At 34.7% G+C, this 18,846-nt stretch overlaps 2 protein-coding genes across 3 annotated transcripts in view; one reads left to right on the forward strand and one right to left on the reverse strand.

Moving 5' to 3' along the window:
• Positions 1-2,121, forward strand: part of LOC129223948 (valine--tRNA ligase-like) — a 69,404-nt gene extending 67,283 nt beyond the window's left edge. Inside the window, exon 27 of the mRNA XM_054858332.1 lies at positions 1,885-2,121. Coding sequence (XP_054714307.1) covers positions 1,885-1,953 — 69 coding nt within the window. The 3' untranslated portion in view covers positions 1,954-2,121. The remainder of the gene's footprint in view (positions 1-1,884) is intronic.
• Positions 2,122-3,619: 1,498 nt separating this feature from the next.
• LOC129223949 (glutamine synthetase-like) overlaps positions 3,620-18,846 on the reverse strand; it is a 111,818-nt gene continuing 96,591 nt past the window's right edge. For both annotated transcript variants that reach the window (XM_054858334.1, XM_054858333.1), the window contains exons 3-7: positions 16,557-16,718; positions 8,965-9,111; positions 7,759-7,886; positions 5,546-5,745; positions 3,620-4,829 (exon numbers count right to left, since the gene is read on the reverse strand). In XM_054858334.1, coding sequence (XP_054714309.1) covers positions 4,541-4,829; positions 5,546-5,745; positions 7,759-7,886; positions 8,965-9,111; positions 16,557-16,718 — 926 coding nt within the window. In that variant the 3' untranslated portion in view covers positions 3,620-4,540. The remainder of the gene's footprint in view (positions 4,830-5,545; positions 5,746-7,758; positions 7,887-8,964; positions 9,112-16,556; positions 16,719-18,846) is intronic.

The following is an 18,846-nucleotide window of genomic DNA, read 5'->3' on the forward strand; positions in this document are numbered from 1 at the left end:
TTCCGTCTCAGGACGGATTTCCGTCTTGGACAAAATTTCCGAGACGGAGGTCGGGACGGAAAGAAATTCGATTACTTTCCTTCAGTTTTTACTAAAAAAAGAAAAATTGAGTGTTTGAAAATATGCTTTAATTGCTGGACCTTTCCATAACCACGAATTTACATCGACATTCTCTTGATTTTCCGCCATGGGCTTGTTTTGTTTGGAGGTGTGTGTCCTTTTGTTTTTTTTTCTCATTTGCCAGTTCATTAATCGCCCATACCCTTCCCCCCCACCTTTCTTTCTTTTCTGGTTTGTTCATGCTATCTTGGGAAGACTTTCCGATCAAAACTGGTTTATGTTGCAAAAGTGAAAATCTTATGTCCCAAGTGATTTTATTGCTGCAATAAAAAGATTTAAGATTGGCAAAAAAACTAATGGCTTGGAGCCCCGATTGCTTTTACTCCTAACATCGTCCAACATCGTCTAAAATTGCATTTTTGGAACATAACTTCAATTTCGAAATATTGCCGAAGTATAGTTCTTGAACTCCGTCCCTTCAATAATGCATTCAAAAAGTGTGTAAATGTTATGAAAGAGGGAGTACAATTTCGTTTTTAAAGCTTCAATTTCGGGGAGAGCCAGCGCCCCCTCCCTCTTTCTATAATATTTTTGAAGATCACCCAATATTGGGATTTTGGGACCCTGAACCTCTCCTTTCCCTGAACTTTACCAAAATGGCCTATCATTGCGCTCTTTAGACTTCAATTTAAAAAAATTGAAGTTTTTGAATTCGGGGAGAACCCCCAGACCCCCAATTATTGGTGGTTTTTGGAACTACGATATCAACACTTTTAAATATTACAATTAAAACTACTAGGTTCATATTGTTAGAGAAGTCAAAAGTGAAAAATTCAAAGTAAACACAGATTCCAAAACTGCCCATACTCAAAATCTACAACATTTATGATCACAAATTTTTACTTAAGCACGCATGGGAGGGGGGGGGCTCAAAATATTTTCCGTCTTGAACACATCACCAAACTTCCACCCATGGACATATTGTGATTTAATGGATAACAGCAGTATTTTACTGGCAAAGTTATTTTTGCAACATAAGAATTTGCACACAAGTTTCTCCATTTTCAATGCAGAAAAGTGTGAGTATCTGGATGTAAAGTCACCCAACAAAGGTTGTAGGATAACTTAATATCCTTTTGGTGGATGGTTTGTTGAAAAATTAGTTCTTCAAAGCCCTAAAACAAAGCTTGTAATCTAATGTAAATTTGGGTTCTGAATACAGTCAATTCCGGTTTTTAGGACCACATTGAAACGGGACCATTTCGGTCCTAATAACTGGCTGGTCCAATTAAGCAAACAGGACCTGTGTAGCTTGACCGAACATGTTATACACAAAACATATAAATGCCCTTATGATTATTGTGAGCCACCATATATATATGGTAAGCATAACAAGAAAAATTGCTGTTTGCGAAATTTTTCCGTTAAAAGTTAAAGTAAAGCGAATAATTTTATAACACCCTCCCCAGACCGATACGGTTGTCTTCATTCCTTCCAGTCACTTTTGACTCAATTCAAAAACCAAAAGTAACTAAAAATTTGAAAGTGAAAAAAATAAGTGCTAAAATTATTTAGAAGTAAAGGTTTTGAAGTGTGCTGAATTGATGAAGTTGTATTAGCATAGATATAAGTAGGATTTGCTTTGCATTATAACTGTAAAGTTAATAACCCAATGACAGTAACGCTTCCTTTTTCCGTGAACTCTCCTAGTAATTAACATGTTTGTCATGTTACCAAAACCATACTGTGCTTTTAGTTTTTTGCTATTTAAATTGTCATTTTATATTAAAGATACTTGTACTAATTAATGATTTTCTTTTACAGATTTCTTTGACAGAAGGAGAGCTAAATAAAGTCTTTCAAGCTATAGAAACATTAAAAATAATGGACTAAATTAGAGAGTAAAATTATTTAAATATCAAAGTGCTGTATTGTAATAGCATTCCCTAATTTTTAAATTACTGTACATAACGTTCTACTGTAATTTATTTTTAAATTAAACATTTTGAAAATTGAACTATTGCTGTCTAAAATTCTTTAAGATACTTCCTGCAGAATTTATTTAAAAAAAAATTACGTGGCTAGATTTTGTTTTATGTTTAATATGAAGATTTCAAAATACACTTGTATATGATTTAATGAGGGGAGTTTAAAACTCCCACAAACTACATCAACATTTTTACATGCAAAATGTAGTGGAGAAGTTCTGTTCTTTTATTAGGAATTGAAAGCAAAAATTTTGGAAGACAGTGGGAAAGGTTTGACACAGAACTGAAAGGTCGATTTTTTTTTTCCTGTTAAAAGATTAATACATTAAATTTCACTGTTAGGTTCTCTGTATCATTTTGTTTTAGGTGTTCTTATATTAAACTTATTAATTACACTGTTTATATTTGATAAAGTTATTCCCTAAAAATATCTGCGAGTTGTTCCTTTAAAAAAATCATTTTCTTTAAATTTTGGATTTGAGAAATTGATGGTACCAAACAATTTTTGTAAGGTACCAATTTAAAGTTAGCATGTATTCGCCCTGACTTTATTAATAAAACATTCATTTATAGTTGGAAAAAAAAATATTCATGATATGCGAAAGAGAAAGAATTTCAAATCTAAAACACGTGGCAAATTTGAATTCGGTTAACTTAACTGCGATATGGATCTTTGTCTTACGTTTTTCAATCATATTACGTTTCAATCATATACATAGCTTCGTACTACTATTAAAAATATGCATTTAAAACTTAAGCTTCAAATGTTTTATTTTTGTGTGGAAATTAAGCTCAAGAAAAACCTTTTATTACAGTTGCTGAATTGTATATTTTGGTTTTTGGGATACTAGCTCTTCACCATACATAAAAATGGGAATATTGGATTGCGAATGTGAAGTTTTTCGAGTCTTTTAGTCGGAATTTCATTTTCAAGTTTAAATCAATGCATTGATATAAGGGTTTCTTGTGAACACAACACTCCTGGAAGACACTAATTTGATTATTTTTGATACGAAAAAAAAATTCCAACATAAATAAATATTTATTATGAAAGCTAATTATCAAGCTACCTATTGTCAAACAAGATTTAGAGGGTAAAACTTTTCCATCAACCGAAACTGTTTACAATGAAAAAATATAACTTTATTTTTTCACCAAGCTTTAAATCCCAGACAGGCTAAGGCATCAGTTAACTTTTACTTTAGAGCAAGGGTGAAACTTTCGAGGCTACCTCACTTTTTTTAATCGACGGATCTTAAGTTCTTAGATGATTGAATTCTGATTAGAAAAACTTTTGAATAATATACTGTAAATTCTTACAATTCCAAGTTGCTATTTTTTTTTTTGGAAAATTTATACTTTTGTAAAAATTCTTATTTTTCTCAAAAGATCCCAAAATTTTCTTCAAAACATTCCTATAATTTACTATATTTTTTGAGGCAGTTGTCACTATTAGGTCTGCATGAGGTTTTTTCCGTTTTACAATAGTTTCCTAACTTTCACATTAAAAAAGACATTTCACGTAACAAAAAATTGTTTTAAAAAGTAATTTCCAGAAAGAATAGAGACAGTTTGTTACTTGAAAAAAATAACATTTAATATACATTTCAGAACGCATAATTCACATCACAACACCTTTTTCTAAAACTAAGGCACTTTGATTACATAAATGCAATTTTTGAAGTCGAAAAATGTGACATCTTTCAAAACAAATTGCTGATAAAATATCTTTATTTAAAAAGTCAAAAGCAAGATAATTTTTTCAGTTGAGAAATTCATTCTACAAAAGTTTACTAACATAACTGATTCTGCAGTTAGAAAAATATGAAGTTTTGGCAGTGTAAAAGATTAAAAAAGCGTTTTTGAAAGTATACAAATGTTTTGAATCATTAAAATATTAAATCTCGTAGGAAAGTTCTCAGCCCTAGTGATAAAACAGTCATCGGCATTGAATGTCGTTGTAGATTTAACCTAGAAAACCTTTTCACCCCCTCCCTGTCAATGCATTGGGCATAATTCATAGTTTAATGCACTCTGGGAAATTTTAAATTTTTTTTCCCTCATCTCAACTGCAAAACAATTAAGTATTTTTTCACTTCGATGTTGGAACAAAGTTATTATAGTTAGTTATGACATTAAAATTTTTCAGTTTTTGAAAATATTATATTTTAAGTATTTAATTAAATGATAGTTAAATGAACATAATTCTCAGTTAAGGGTGTTCAAAATCTATTTGTTTTCCGCCTACTTAAAAAAATATGTTTGATCACAAAACTTTTAAAATGTTTCATTGTTGAAATTGATCTTTAGCAAATAAATTAAGAAATGCTTCTGTTAAAGCATATCTCTGGGGAGAAAAGGCCTTCTGGGTTAACAATTCCTCGTGAAATATTCGATATTTCCCTTAGTCAAAATTTTGATTTAAAATATCTTTAAAATTAAAAAATATACATTGAGTGCCGAGTTTTCAGCCACATTCACTTTTCCACCCTTTATTCATTTAGACAAATGGTACGAATCATAACGTCCGCTACGGCGTAAGGATCGCAGTTAGAGGAAGGTCGCCTGTCCTCCAGGTATCCCATCTTCTTTTCGGCCACTTGGCGAGGAATGCGGATGCTGGCTCCACGATTGGCAACTCCTGCAGAGAAGTCGTGGATGCTGGAAGTTTCGTGTTTCCCCGTTAATCTTCTTTCATTGTCTTTGCCTCCTTGAGGATCATAAGCTTGAATGTGGCGTTGGTGTTGGCGAGACAATTTTTCAATGGCTTCTTCTATAAATCTGTGATAGAATAGCTGAATTAACTATGGACAGTTCACAAGAGATTCTAACATAAAAGTTTCAAACTGTTTAGAAAATAGTTTATAGTGTGACTCTTTGACAAGTCAAAACTTGGCCTTGATAATGTTTACTTTTTGAGGTGATAGGTATCAAGTTTAGTTGTCTTACTTGCATACTAGTTTTGAAAAAATATCCCAACTGAAATCTATGCCAAGAACCTGTCTTTTTTCACTAAACTCCCCAAAAGGAAATAAATATTCCCAAGGTTGAGCTGAAACCTTTCAGAGCCAAACTATACAACAAGTAAAGTTATACTTTATATCTAAGTTCAGGTGTGTTTGTGATCCGAAAATTTTGGGTTGCCTTTTCTAGAAATTTTGGGGTGATAACATTCTAAAACTGAAAAATTTTCAAAAAAAAAAAAAAAAAACTCGTAATATTGTGTTTTTAATGATTTTTTTAATGCATATTTGAAGAGTTTACTGGGGGGGGATCGAGTTTCCGAACATATTAGTCGCATATTTTTACTAAAGTGTGTAATGTCACACTTTTTCTACCCCCTCCCTCTTGCTTGCTACGAACCAAGAACCCTCCTCAAAGCACGACTTCATTTTATGGATGACTCCTAAGCAGTTTTGATTATCATCATTACGAAGGAGAAAAATATTTTCAAACCAAACAGCAATCATTTATCAATTCTAATAATGGATGCTTACTTGAGCCCTCCTGCTTCTCTCATCTGCTTGGTGCTGAAGTTGGTGTGGGCCCCAGCTCCGTTCCAGTTACCAGGCATGGGTTTGGGGTCGAAAGAGACTACCACGCCGAACTCTTCTGCGACTTGGTGCAAGATGAAGCGAGCCATCCACACTTGGTCCCCAATGGACACACCCTCACAGGGGCCCACCTGGAACTCCCACTATATGAAGCAAAAGAAAACAAAATTATGATCCAGGAAATTTTTAATTACAATATGGATATGGCAACAGCAGTATCTGCAAAAATGGGTTTGAGATATTTGAGGAAACTAGTTTTGGATTCAGAAATAATAGGGAGATTTGGAATTTGAAGTCTCTTTTGCACTTTTTCCCCAACAGAAACCAAATAAGCAAGCTTGTTCAGCAAAACTAACTTACAATAGATGACAAAAGTATGCCAGACATCCCTTTTCTGTTTTGATTTATTAATGAAATGAAGCATGAGCATTATTGCTCTTCATTTGCACAACTCATGCACTTGAAGCAGAAGACAATGGACCAGTTCTTTGTTAAGAAATGGAAAAAAATTACGTAATTTAATTTGTATAATCAATTCTATTTCATTTTGTTACAAAACTTTATTTCTTTTATCATAATAAACGGTAAACCTGCTTCTTTAAAAATTTTCTTTGCTCATTACCCACATTACTCAGATTTTCCAGATTACCTATTATTCAACATGGTTATACTTTACTTCTCCCAAATGAATCATTACATATTTGCAGTTCATTATCAGCTAGTCTGGGTTTTACTCCTTAACACACAAATAAAATCATTTTCAGTTACAGTAACTAACAACTTGAATGATAGAGAAAAGTTTAATATTAGTCATTGTAGACATGTCTCCCCGCAGTCATTCATTTTTTTCCCACTGAAGTTTTGCTTTTCAACATCCTGCAGTTTTATAATTTTTTTTTTTTTTTTGACAAGATCTAATTTTTATGCAACAAACTACAAAAGATTCACAAACCAAGAGTTCAGCGTTTCCGCTCTTATATAGCCGGAATTTTAGTGCAATTTAAAGTTTTTAATTAACTGTCGAACAAAATAAAGTCATATTGAAATGTCAGTATCTATTTCTTTAGTGTTTGGTTAAAAAAGAATTGAAGAAAATCGAGGAAAATTGTTTGATTTAAAATTGTTGTTCAGAGAAGAAAAAAAATTGGAAATTTGACGGCACATCAATGAGTCCATCCTACAATTTTGAACCTTGTTTTCGTACTGAATTTGCTGGACTTATTCTCGGAATGTATACTTCATTTACTTTCATGAAAGTACGGAACAAGTCTACTTTCGGATCACTACCGATAATTTCAACATGATGGGTGCTAAAATTTGCGAAAGAAGTCTCAACGGGCGTTTCAAAAAGTGTATAAACTTTCATGAACTTTTTGGAACGCCTGTTGAGACTTGTTTCGCAAATTTTAGCACCCATCATGTTGAAATTATCGGTAGTGATCCGAAAGTAGACTTGTTCCGTTATCCGTAAATGTACTGGTACCATGGTTTCTGAATGAGGACTCCTATTCTCAATAGTAGTTGTAAGCAAATTTAATCAAAATGTATCAACAAAATAGAATTATTTTTCAGATTGCTAGACTTGATTGTCGGACTTTAATTAAAGGAAAATAAACTGAAGGATGGAAATCAGTGTGTCATTTTTTATAAGACTGAGTTCAGTTTTCAAAACAGAAAAGTGGCACCCATAGGAGACTCATACAAGGAGGGGAGGGCAACTGCCCCTTCACTAACTCTCAACTGCTCCAAAAGTAAAGGAGCCTGGCTGCTCTACTTTTTTTAAGTTCAAAATTCATGATAAATTGCAAAACGATGTTTTTGATTAAGTCAAGTGTAAAGAAGAAGAAAATTAGATTAAATAAGTCTATATTTTATATTTTTCTCATGTTATTTCATAAAAACTTAATAGATCTGACCTGTTTTTTGAAGTGGTATTCCGAATGTTTTTAAGAAGGACATTTGAACAATGTCCTTAATTTAATATATTCCAATTTTACGGAAAAAAAAGGTCAGCTCACCTAACCTCTCTCCTCTCCCCACACATCTCCTTTGACTCTCCACTTTGGTGCACCAACTGCCTATGGTAGCACCCATAATTATGGTTTCAACAAGAAAGTAAGATAGGGCTCCCAGCACAACATCGTTTTCTTTCTTACCTGTGCAGGCATGACTTCAGCATTAGTTCCACCGATGTTGATGCCAGCATACATGCAAGCTCTGTAGTGTGCTTCGACAATGTCACGTCCATAGGCCTTGGTTGCACCGATACCACAGTAATAAGGACCTGAAATTTAAAAGGACAGTGGTTCCAATAAACTCAATAATCACTTAACTGCACAAACTCAAAAGATGAAGAAAGCTTCTAGCATGATTGGTTTTCTAGTAATTATTTCGATAGATTAACATTCTAGTAATCAGTTATGTTCTGGTTTTAATTGAATTGTCTGAGCATTTAGTAGTGAAATCAATTCATCAACATCCTTTCCTTGACAATTCATCACTATGTCAAATTGAAGAATTATATGCGTACAATATACCGACAGCCCATTTATCAGACCCAGACACTGAAATTTTGTCCTCGTTATGGCCTCTTCAGTCTAGAATAGTGAATAACTCTTTGAAGCAGAGAGTATCAACAAACTGAAAGATAAAGTAAATTTTTCACAACCCCACTAGTCTGGAGCAATTGTATGATTCAACTAATAAATTGAAGACTGCTTAATACAAATACAAATGTGATAACCAGTAACGGGTTCTGGACCTAGCTAGGCAGATCCTAGTCAATTAGTGTCCAATGAAGATCAATAGCTCCTTAAAACTATCCACCCCCTTACTCTTTAGGTAAGATGTTCCAAGTGCCCACAACTCACCTAAAGTAGTAATTTTTCTAAATTTTTGGGTTAGCCTGAGATTTGAATAGCTTAAATCAATGACCTCTTATCCTGCTTTTTGTGCAAAAATTTAATTACATTAACATCGTTCGTTTTGATCAATTTAAACAACTCCTTTGCTCCAGGCTTTAAATAATAAGACCTAAGTCTGGCATCATAACCTAAATCTGAAAGTCCCCTTACGAACCTAATAGTCCCCCTTTGAACCCTTTTCAATAAAGAACTAATCTATAACCATATGTACTGCAATAAAAGTGCTTACTTCCCAAAACCTGAAATGAGGATGAGGAACTCTGGTAAGTCAATATCTGTTTCAGTCAATATTGATGTGTTTATTGGTGTGTTTACTTGCTGAAATGTGGTACTCTGATAAATCCATATCCATTTAAGCTCACATGTGTTCCGTTTCCTGTGTTTGTCGAGTTTCTGAGGTTTTGAAATAAATATCAGGAAACTGCATGAAATAAATACCTTGGGGTCCTGGGTAACCCTGTTTTGGCCACCCGAATGGATGTCCATCAGTATCGAGCAAAGTGTATTCCTGTTCCAGACCAAACCAGGGGACGAAGTCTTTGCCCTTCTCCATTGCTTTCACCAACGAGGATCGTTTGTTGGAATCTACCAGAAAAAGAAAAAAGTCGTTACACACTTAATTTGCAAGAAAGTGTTCACACATGTCTATGAAAATATAAATATGTGTGAAGACCCAAAAACGAAATTTCTGAAACAGTTTCTTCAATGATTCATTGCAGGGGCGGATACAGGCTACCATGTTAGGGAGATCATGCTGAAGAATGATTCCCCCCCCTCTTCCCCCCATGGATAAACCGAAGGTTTTGGCTATGAAAAATTTCTGAAAATGCTCGAGTGTCACAATAAAAGCATCAAATCTGCACTTAGTAGAGCATAGACTTTACTAATTAATTTCATAAGCAAAAAGAAAAAAGGAATATTTCAAATTTCTACTTTTAAAAATAATTAATGAATTGAAAAGATTACTAAAATTGTTTACATTTTACTTTTATACTGTTTGAACACAATGTAAACAGATAAAATTGTTGACGGCTTAAAGGGGTCATGACCCCCATGACCCTCACCTTGTATCCGCCCCTGAATTCATAAAAATCTAGGAACTAACCAAGCATTTAGCTTTTCACAAATGTCAGCAATGGGGTTGTTTCCAAAATTTCAAAAAGTATTTTTTTCTGAAAGAGCATGCTTAAAAAATAGGATCTGACCATTTTTTAAATAATTTGTTTAAGTTTAATATTTTTAAAAAATTACTTAAATCGGTGAGCTTTCATGGTTTACATTTCTTTGTGATGACATCACAAATAATGAAATGCCATTTTCACAGAGTAAAATATTTAATTCGCATCTTTACTCAGGTGTATTGGCAACAATATAGTAGTTGATAGCAAGTGCAGAGCGCAATTTCAATTCGCTGCTTGATTATCATAACGTTGAAACTTAGCAGAAATATGCGGCAAAGTGCATCATTTGCGACGTCATAAAGACCACGCATTGTTTGAAAAATTGGACATTTTAAAAAAATAATTTAAAAAACTGTTGGGAAAATGAAAGTATTTTCTCAGCACATGTTATTTTTTTATCATATTCTATTTATTTCAATGACTAAAATTAGTACTTTTGACTGAAGGAAACCACTCCATTTCGGTATGAATTACCTCCATTATGCAAAATCAGAATCATTTTTGAGAGTTAATCATGAGCACCAGCAGGGTTCATGAGAAGATGAATTTAAAAAAAAAATTTTTTAAATATTTATTAAAAAGAATTTTTTTTAAATATTTATTAAAAAGTAATTTTAATTGGGAAAATAAAAATTTGCTCTTTGTTCTTTCAATACATTTCTTACCTCTCAGAGAAGTGCACTGCCAAATATTCAGTGAGGGAGGGGGTTACGTCCCTTCCTTGTGAGCACCCATGGCGTTAAGATAATTATTGGCAATTCATTTAATATCAAAAAACTAATGTTCTTTCCATTACAAAACTTTCTCCTGCATCATATTTCACATTAATACTATAAAACTTATGATTCTTGAGAGTCCTTAGACAAATCTAAATGTAGTCACTATCATCAAACTAAATCCTTGTTACTCAGGCAGAAAATAATACCACAAGCATAGCTCCCACATGGGATGGGAGATACTGAGGGAAGGGATACAGAAAGTTTTTGGGAGGGACACCAAAAAGTAAAAACTGTGCCCCCCTCTGTCATTTTTTATTAAAAGAAAAAAGGTTCTTTTTAGGTTCCTTTAAAATGTTTTTAAACACCTTTTAAAGTCAATTTATCTACTTTAAAGTAGAAATAATATAGACTTTAAATGTGGTTGAGACTACTAAATCTCGCAGAATTTTAACAAAATGGTATAATACGGCACAGTATTACTTAGAAAGATTGTCAGAATGAATAAAACATGAGCACTTTTTTTTCTATCAAAGAATTAATGACCAAATCGCTATATTACGTACCCTTGAATTAGAAAGCCACAAGTTTTATGCATTCTTTCACACTAATTGCATACTGCAATTGCAAAATTACCAGGGTCGATCCTAGCAGGTGTGCGCCGCACAAGGGCGGCCGAAGCAAGGGGCGGCCGCAAGCCACATCATATAGTTCTTATAATCAAGCAAAATTCCTCAAGAATTTCTCACAAGATAACTTATAATAAGTAGAATAAATATGCTGATTTTTAAATGTTCAATAGTCAAAGTATATGTCGATTTCCCGATAGCATAGCCTAGTTTAAGAAAAATAGAATGTTAGGGAACATTGTGTTGGTTCATTGTCCATTAATATCTACTCTTAACACACATGCTCCATTTGGTTGCAAAGTTTGTGACAGAACCGGCAATCAGGCATGGATACCAGGGAGGGGAAAGGCCCCCTTCTGAAGCATGCCATGGTGCCATCTAAAAGGAGCACCGAGGGCGGCCACTAATGTTTACCCCCCAAGCTTTTATAGACCTAAACAATGAAGACATATTTTATTTATAAAAAAAAAAATTTATACTGATTAGATATTCTCGCAAGCATTTCAAACAACAAACTATGTCTTTAACAATCGTGGATGCGTGGGGAGAAAGTGGAAAATTGCGACTCCCTTGAGAGTAACATATATGAATGAAGAACTAAAATGTTGTACTTTTCCTCCTTTGCGAAAATTTTTCTGATTAAAATCTTGAATGAACTGCCCGTTTTCAGATCAGGTAGGAGGACAGGGCCCTTGCCCCGGGAAGCAAATTTTAATGTAGCTCCAAAACGAAGATCCAAAAAATGCCATGACCTCCTTGACGAAACTAAAGAAGGCTTAAAATTGCGTTTCTAGGACTTTACTTTCGGAAAATTTCGCTGGTTGAACCATCGATCTTAAGGACCCAATTTCTGATTCACCTCTTCTCCCTTAACTTAATCAAACATAGCCTAAAAATGTTGGCTCCAAAATCCAAAACGTGTTTTCAGACAACAGGCCTTCCTATCATCAAACATCATAAAATTGCTTTGGCATTTTTCGAAATTTTTGCAGTGGAGGACCCCGAAATCCATTCGCAAACATTACTACCAAAGACAGTCTCAATTAGCGTTTTTAGAGAAGCCCCTAATTCCACCCCCTCTCACTTAATGTATTGAAAAACAAACTAAAATCGCGCTTTTCAAACATCAGTTTCAAGAACTTTTGGGGAAAGACCCCGGATCCCCCTTTTCTCCAACGCAATCACTATACCTGAAAATTTCGTTTTTAGACGGTTCCGTGGTGCCGTGGAGCTTCCTGCTAAAACTAGCCTGAAAGTGACTTCAGTTTCAAAAACACAGTTTGTGAAGGCCCACTGAATCCCCGCCCCCTCTTCGTCCCATCGTTATCAAACAATGCCTAAAATAAGATTTTGGGACTTATTTTTCTAAAGAATTCAGGAGGAGAATTGCCAGGCTTATGTAACTTTTTACGGTGCAAGGGCATATCTATGAATCGTCGAGATGAGGTGGACAAAAGTCTATGGTTATATTTTTCAGCTATTAATGTTGAAAAATATCCGAAAGATCCGTAGAAGCTTCCCAGTTTTGTTAACATCACCAAAGATAATATAAAATTGCGATTTCAGAAATATCCGCTATAGAGTCCCAAAATCCTTCCTTCCCAAAAATAACCTACAATGGATTTCAGTTCCGAAAAATATTTTGGTTCGGAATATTTTCACGTTTCCCCTATTGTTTTCAAATCTAGCCAAAAACGGGTTTTTGAAAAAAATAGTGCCGAGAAATTATCGGAGGATAGCCGCCAGATCCTCTACCGTCACCAAAGACAGCCTAAATTTGCGTTTTGAACTTATATTTCAAAATCTTTCGACGGGAGACAATTGAATCTCCCTCCCTCTTACAACGTCATAGGTAACCCAAAATTGCGGGTTTAAAATTTCAGTTTCAGAGATTTTTCGGGAAGAACGCCGATCCTTCCTAAGCTACGGTCTTAAAAAATAGCTTCAGATTGATTTTAATTTTGAAAGAATTTTAGGAAAGAACTGCAACATTACTTTCACCTAAAGTCTCGAAAAAGTTCCTAAAATTGCGATATTTGATGTCAATTTCGAAAATTTCTCCATGCACCTTGAATATACTTGACTCTTTTGTCCTTGCAACCAAACACAACTAAAGATTAACTAAAAATATTTTTCATCCGCCAATTTCGATAATTTTCTTGGAGCAGTCCTCCTCACCTGAACCCCTGACACCTCTCCCCACACTTCCCCTTCCTCTGTCCCTTCTCTGATGTCACCGAAGAAAGACTATAAAATGCGTTTTTACGACTAGTAAAGTTTGGTATCTATTACTTTCTTCAAAGATATATATAAATTTCACCTAAGGAGTTTCTTACTATGAAAAATTTCTTCCTTTTTATAAGATCATTCTTCTGTCCCCCCTCCCCCTTTTTTTAAATTCGAACTTGGCATAGAAATTTAAAGAAAGATTTATATATACGTTAAAGATTAGTTGAAATATGCAAATTACTCTTGAGGGGGCGGCACATTAGGTCTTTGCACACGGGCGGCCGACACCCTGGGATCGGCGTTGAAAATTACTCCTATAGCAAACCAAAATATTGTATTCAAATATGCTTTGTGTGTGTGTAATTTTAAAGAAGTAGTTTAAAAAGTTTTCCTCATGTTGTTCAAAATTAAATTTAAAAAAAATAATAATGTCTAGTTAAATTAATTTTATCCCTTAGTGAGGGCACGCATCCTCCCCCCTCACCCCCCCCCCCCAAATCCGCCACTGAGGTTGCTAACAGGGGCATGCACAGAACAGAAGGAACACCTACTGACCCAGGCCAGAGAATTTTTAAATGAGTGGCGCAATATATGTAGGGACGTAAGGGTAAACAATATAGAGGGGGGCCATAAAAGTTATTTTTAATGGGCCCCAAAAATTTCTGTGCACGCCCCTGGTTGCTCTGGGGTACTACAGCATTAGGGCTTGAACTGAGAAGAACCCCCAGATGAAGTTAGTGCAATTGAAACTTATTTTTGTAAACCTGCTGATAAAAACTGAAGTGGCCCATGGCATGATCTGGCAAGGGGACATGAGCTTTCCAAGGGGGAGGGAAAGGGTGTATGCTCAATGCAAATAAAACCGAAAAACAATCAAAACCACACCCACTTTTTATAGCTACTCTTACACAGTGATGTTCCCATCAAATTTTCTGAGGGTATACTCCCAGTATTTCATTGCGCACAATGTGTATATGCCATTAATATGAAATTTTTTTAAGCTTGAGGGCATACGCTATATATCTAAAAAATGTTTAAGAGTATACCGCGTGTATGGAGTATTATACCCTATGGGAACACCTCTGCTCTTGCATCAATTTTTCAAAACTGGATTCCCTCCCCCCCCCCTTCCTAATTCCTTCTAAGTGAAAGGACTGAGGAGCAGTGCAATAAATGTAGGGCCCATGTCTACAAGACACAAACTATAGTCTCACAAAAAAAAAAGTAGGTGAGCACTACGCATAAAAATCAAAATTTGCTTTTTTTAGAGAAATTAATTTTTAAAAAATGAGGTTCAGTACTTAACCTCAATAAGAGCCTCAATAAAATAATGAAACAAAAAAATAAAAGAAACGATAATTTTAGGCTACACGGGGTGTAGTTTTTAACAGGTATGGCAGACGATAAGAACTCATTTGACAAAAGAAGAAAATTAGCAGAAATATATGCCAAAGAAATAATTCAGACATTTAAAAACTTGTTGAATACAGGGAAAACATTTGGCACACTTCATTCAGAATTCAACAATTCAACGCTTTAGTAGTATAAATAGAATCAACTTGTGTGAACGAGTGTTAAAAATTAATATATACGACCCAACATTTATTTGCTTTTTCGCAGCAGGCGTGTTTCCGAGAAGCATCAATGTCAACAAGCCATGGAGTCGTTGCCATAGCGACGAGCACCTGCAGCGGAGAAAACAAGGAGCCGGGCTTCTCTGCAGCGTTCTCAAGGACGAAGCTGCAAGGTTACAAAGGAAAGCCAACATTACGTGCTCAAATCGTTTTCGATGCCCCCGTGAAATCGATATTGACAGAAGCATGGAGTATTTCAAGATTTGACGAAATCAAGTAGAACCCTCGTTTTTCCGAACTACCTGGGACCAAAGGCAAGCCGGACTAACGGAAATTCGGATAATATGGGTAAAAAGAAAAACAAGTTCTTAAATAAGCCAACGTATCTTTTATTATAGCAAAAACAATGCTTTTAAACAAAATTACATAGAATCGTTTATGCTAGCACTTTGTCGATATTAGATCAACTGCAATGGTGTCAGACTGCGACGCTCTAAAGTCTGATAGCTTACTATAATTTACAGTACAATCTGTGCAGGAATTGTACATTATTTAATCAAAATGATAAGCAAACGTTTAGTGTATTAAACGTTCCGTTCTTGTTACCGTAATATAAAATGATTGCAGTACTTTTTTTTTCTTTTAATTCGATTCGAAAAAACTACGTTCTACCGTTAAAATGCTTTACCAAGTAACGAGTTAGTAACAGTCATTTATGGTAATCGATCGCATTTAAGGCAGGAGTCTACTTAGGTTGCAAGAAAAAAAATAAAAAGCCATTTTTAAGACTATTTTAATGAGATTAAGAATAAGGATATTAATTTTTAAGAATAAGGATATTAATTTAGGTTTAATTTTGCTTCACAAATACATTAAAACACATTTTGAAAAATTATATGAACTATTTCACGACTTTTAACACACAAAAGCACTAGTTGATACAACGTTTATTAGTAAGTGGGTCTGCGCTGGTGTTGAAATTTCAAAAATGGCAATCTAAAACTGAAAAGTTCATGATTTTTATGTTCAATATATCACTAGCAACTAATTAAACGAGAACTCTTTTTGAAAAGTTTGATTTTTCCTATTTCTATTTTAGCAAAAAGCAGTGAAAGTTCTTTCCCCTGTCGTAAATTTTGTTACTTTTGCACGACATTTCAAATTCTAGTTCAGCCGGTAGTCAGTGCTACGTTAAACGTGAAAGTTGAAAAAAAAATTCAGTTTAAGATATTTTTGAAATTTTTACACCAACGCCGACCAACTTACTGACAAAGGCTTTGCATTCAAATATTGTTTTGGTATGTTAAAAATGCACGACATATTTCACAAAGCATTTAAAAATGCATTTTAAAGCATTTATCACGACTAACTAACCCTACATCGACATTTTATTCCTAAATGGCAAAAAAGGGGGGGGGGAGCTTTCTAAGCGCAATTTCAGCCTCCTGGCCCAGGTTTCAGTGGTATCCCCATTTCTGAAACCCTGCGCACGCCTATGCTTTGATTTCATAGAACAAACTATCCCTTTCAAAACCAATCCGATCTGAAATCGCTTGAGCGTTAAAAAAAAAAGAAAGAAAAAAAGCTTTTCCAGTTTAAATGCACTAAAAAGAAAAATTTACAGCTCAAATTTTGAGTTTTTGGTTGGTTTTATCGTTGATTGATAGTTTTTCCAATTCTGCGTATCAACATCATGTATACCTGTTGGTTTTTTGTTGAACCTGTAGGTTTCACATAGCACCAGCTTGTTGTTTCCGCCACGGAAGGGGTCGTTGTAGAGGGCCACGGGGTGCAGGTAAACGTCCGAGTTGGACCCTTCGGCTTGGTAGGTGCTGGAACCATCGTAATCCCAAACTGGAAGCTCTGAAAAAGAAACGAAGAAAATGCAGACGCGATCTTCAATAACGATAGTTGGGCGGACAACGCTTCAAAAACTGAAAAAGGAAATGTCAATTGTCACAAACTTAAAGTCACCAGAAATTCGTCTTTGTGGGACAGTCTCTTTTGTCTCACTGTCCTGCAGTTCGAATGTCCCGTTTTCCCGTTAAAATCCCATGCTGTACTGTTCTAGTTTCTCCAAACAAGAAAAACATAGAACTAGATTTTTTAAAACTATGTTTGAGGATATTCATTACTAACCCAAGGTCACCCAGCTTTTTTTTTTTTTTTCAGTTAGCTGTTTGCGTCAGTTCGATGTAAAAAATAAAAGGCTAGGTGGCCTCCAACGAAGTCACCATGCCCAAAAGGGTTAATTTTAAAATCTCTTCTTGCAGTCAAAGCTAACTTTTCGTTCACACAGGGAATTTTTAAATTCTTTGAGAGGAAAGAAAAATTTCCCCGTGAAAATCACTCCCAGCTGTAAGTATGACTGAGACCTAAGGTATACCCAGGCCCAACGAGATGCCATGTCAGTCTAGTCGGAAACTAGGGACCCGGGCCTTGGGGGGGGGGGAGGCGGCGACACTGACGCAGAAAAAAGAAAGGAAGGAGGGACTCCGAATAAGAAAATGTAACGATTAAGTGATATTTACTTTTTGTATATTCACTCTTATGGCACTTAACAGATTTAATTATTTTCTAGTAAGCAGTTTTATTTTCTCCCCCCCCCCTTTTTCTTTTTCTCTCTTTATTTCTCTTTTTCCATTTTTTCTTTCTTTTTTCGGAGGCGGGAGTGGCCCGGTGACATAACTGACAAGGGACCCGCCTTGGCTCTCTGCGGCCCTGGGTATACCAAAAAAATGTGTTGTGAACTGTAAGAATCAGTAATTTTAACACCATTCAGTTCTTTCAACTTAATTTCAGTTTTATTCGTGTGTCTGAACTATGTTATGCTGTTACTAAAAATTAAAAAATAAATAAATAAAACAATTGCAATGAATTCATGAAATGTGCACATTTTAAACAAAAGATGTTTTATGTCAAATTTCCAATGCGAAATCCGGAATTATTTCGTTCAGTCAAGGTCAACCTCGGAGTGGAATGGCATTGCCCCTTCCCCCGGTCGTGATTTGTCCTTTTATGTTTGGAAAATAGATTCCAATTTTTATCATAGCTAAAATCCATAAAATAATTGCAGGCGTACTTTCGAGCAACGTACTTTCATTTGCATCAATATTTTTCAAAATGTTTTTAATTGTGATAAACCTTCCGAGTGGTAGAACCGAACACAAGTTTCTTTCAATTTAGTAATGTGCGTGGAAAATCTTTACAAAATAAAAATAACAATTTGGAGTCGAATATTCAAAAATTGGTTTCTGAAAAACCATACATTTTATAAAATAAGTTTCAAGCAATAATAACTATTATTCGTGTGTATTTTTTTTTTTTTTTTGAAGTTTTCCACGTTATTTAGAAAGGAATGAACTAATTTTGAAATTTAATGTGTTCTGGCCCGCGAGAATGAGTTTAATATCAGGTGCGGCTCTCGGGCAAAAAAAAGATTGGGCATCACTGTTCTAAAAAATTTGAATCAGCGCACGATTATCCGGCATGGCTCATGGTTACCCTAAATGCTCCTGTCATTTCGAATTCTTAAAGGAAAGAAAGTGCAAATTCTAAAGAAAATAAACCACCGTTCATTTGTATCTAAAAACATTAATTTCTCAAAGCCAGGGTGAAGGCAATTTCTCTCTCCCCCCTGAATGACTGGTCTGCGTAAATAACTAATCGATACTGATTTTCTATACAAAATTTGATCTTTTCAAATTGTTATCGCCAAGTTCTTAGGCTTGGTCTGCTTTTTGGGAAATGGATAGTAATTCTGTTATCAGAAGGAATCAATCACTATGTAGAAATAATTGCTGATAAGTATATTGTCACGACTTCGGGGAAAGGATTTCTTAATGAATGAGTGATTATTCTGTATCGTTCTGATTACATTTGAAATTTACTTAAGTGTTTACATTGCTGACTGGTATTCTTTTAGTCTAGTGTATCTTATGGATTCTAGGCTCTTCACAGTATCTTAACTTCAGATGTCTCATGATAAAAA

The sequence above is a fragment of the Uloborus diversus genome, chromosome 6 (genome assembly GCF_026930045.1).
Source record: "Uloborus diversus isolate 005 chromosome 6, Udiv.v.3.1, whole genome shotgun sequence".
In the NCBI taxonomy this organism is placed as follows: Eukaryota; Metazoa; Arthropoda; class Arachnida; order Araneae; family Uloboridae; genus Uloborus; species Uloborus diversus.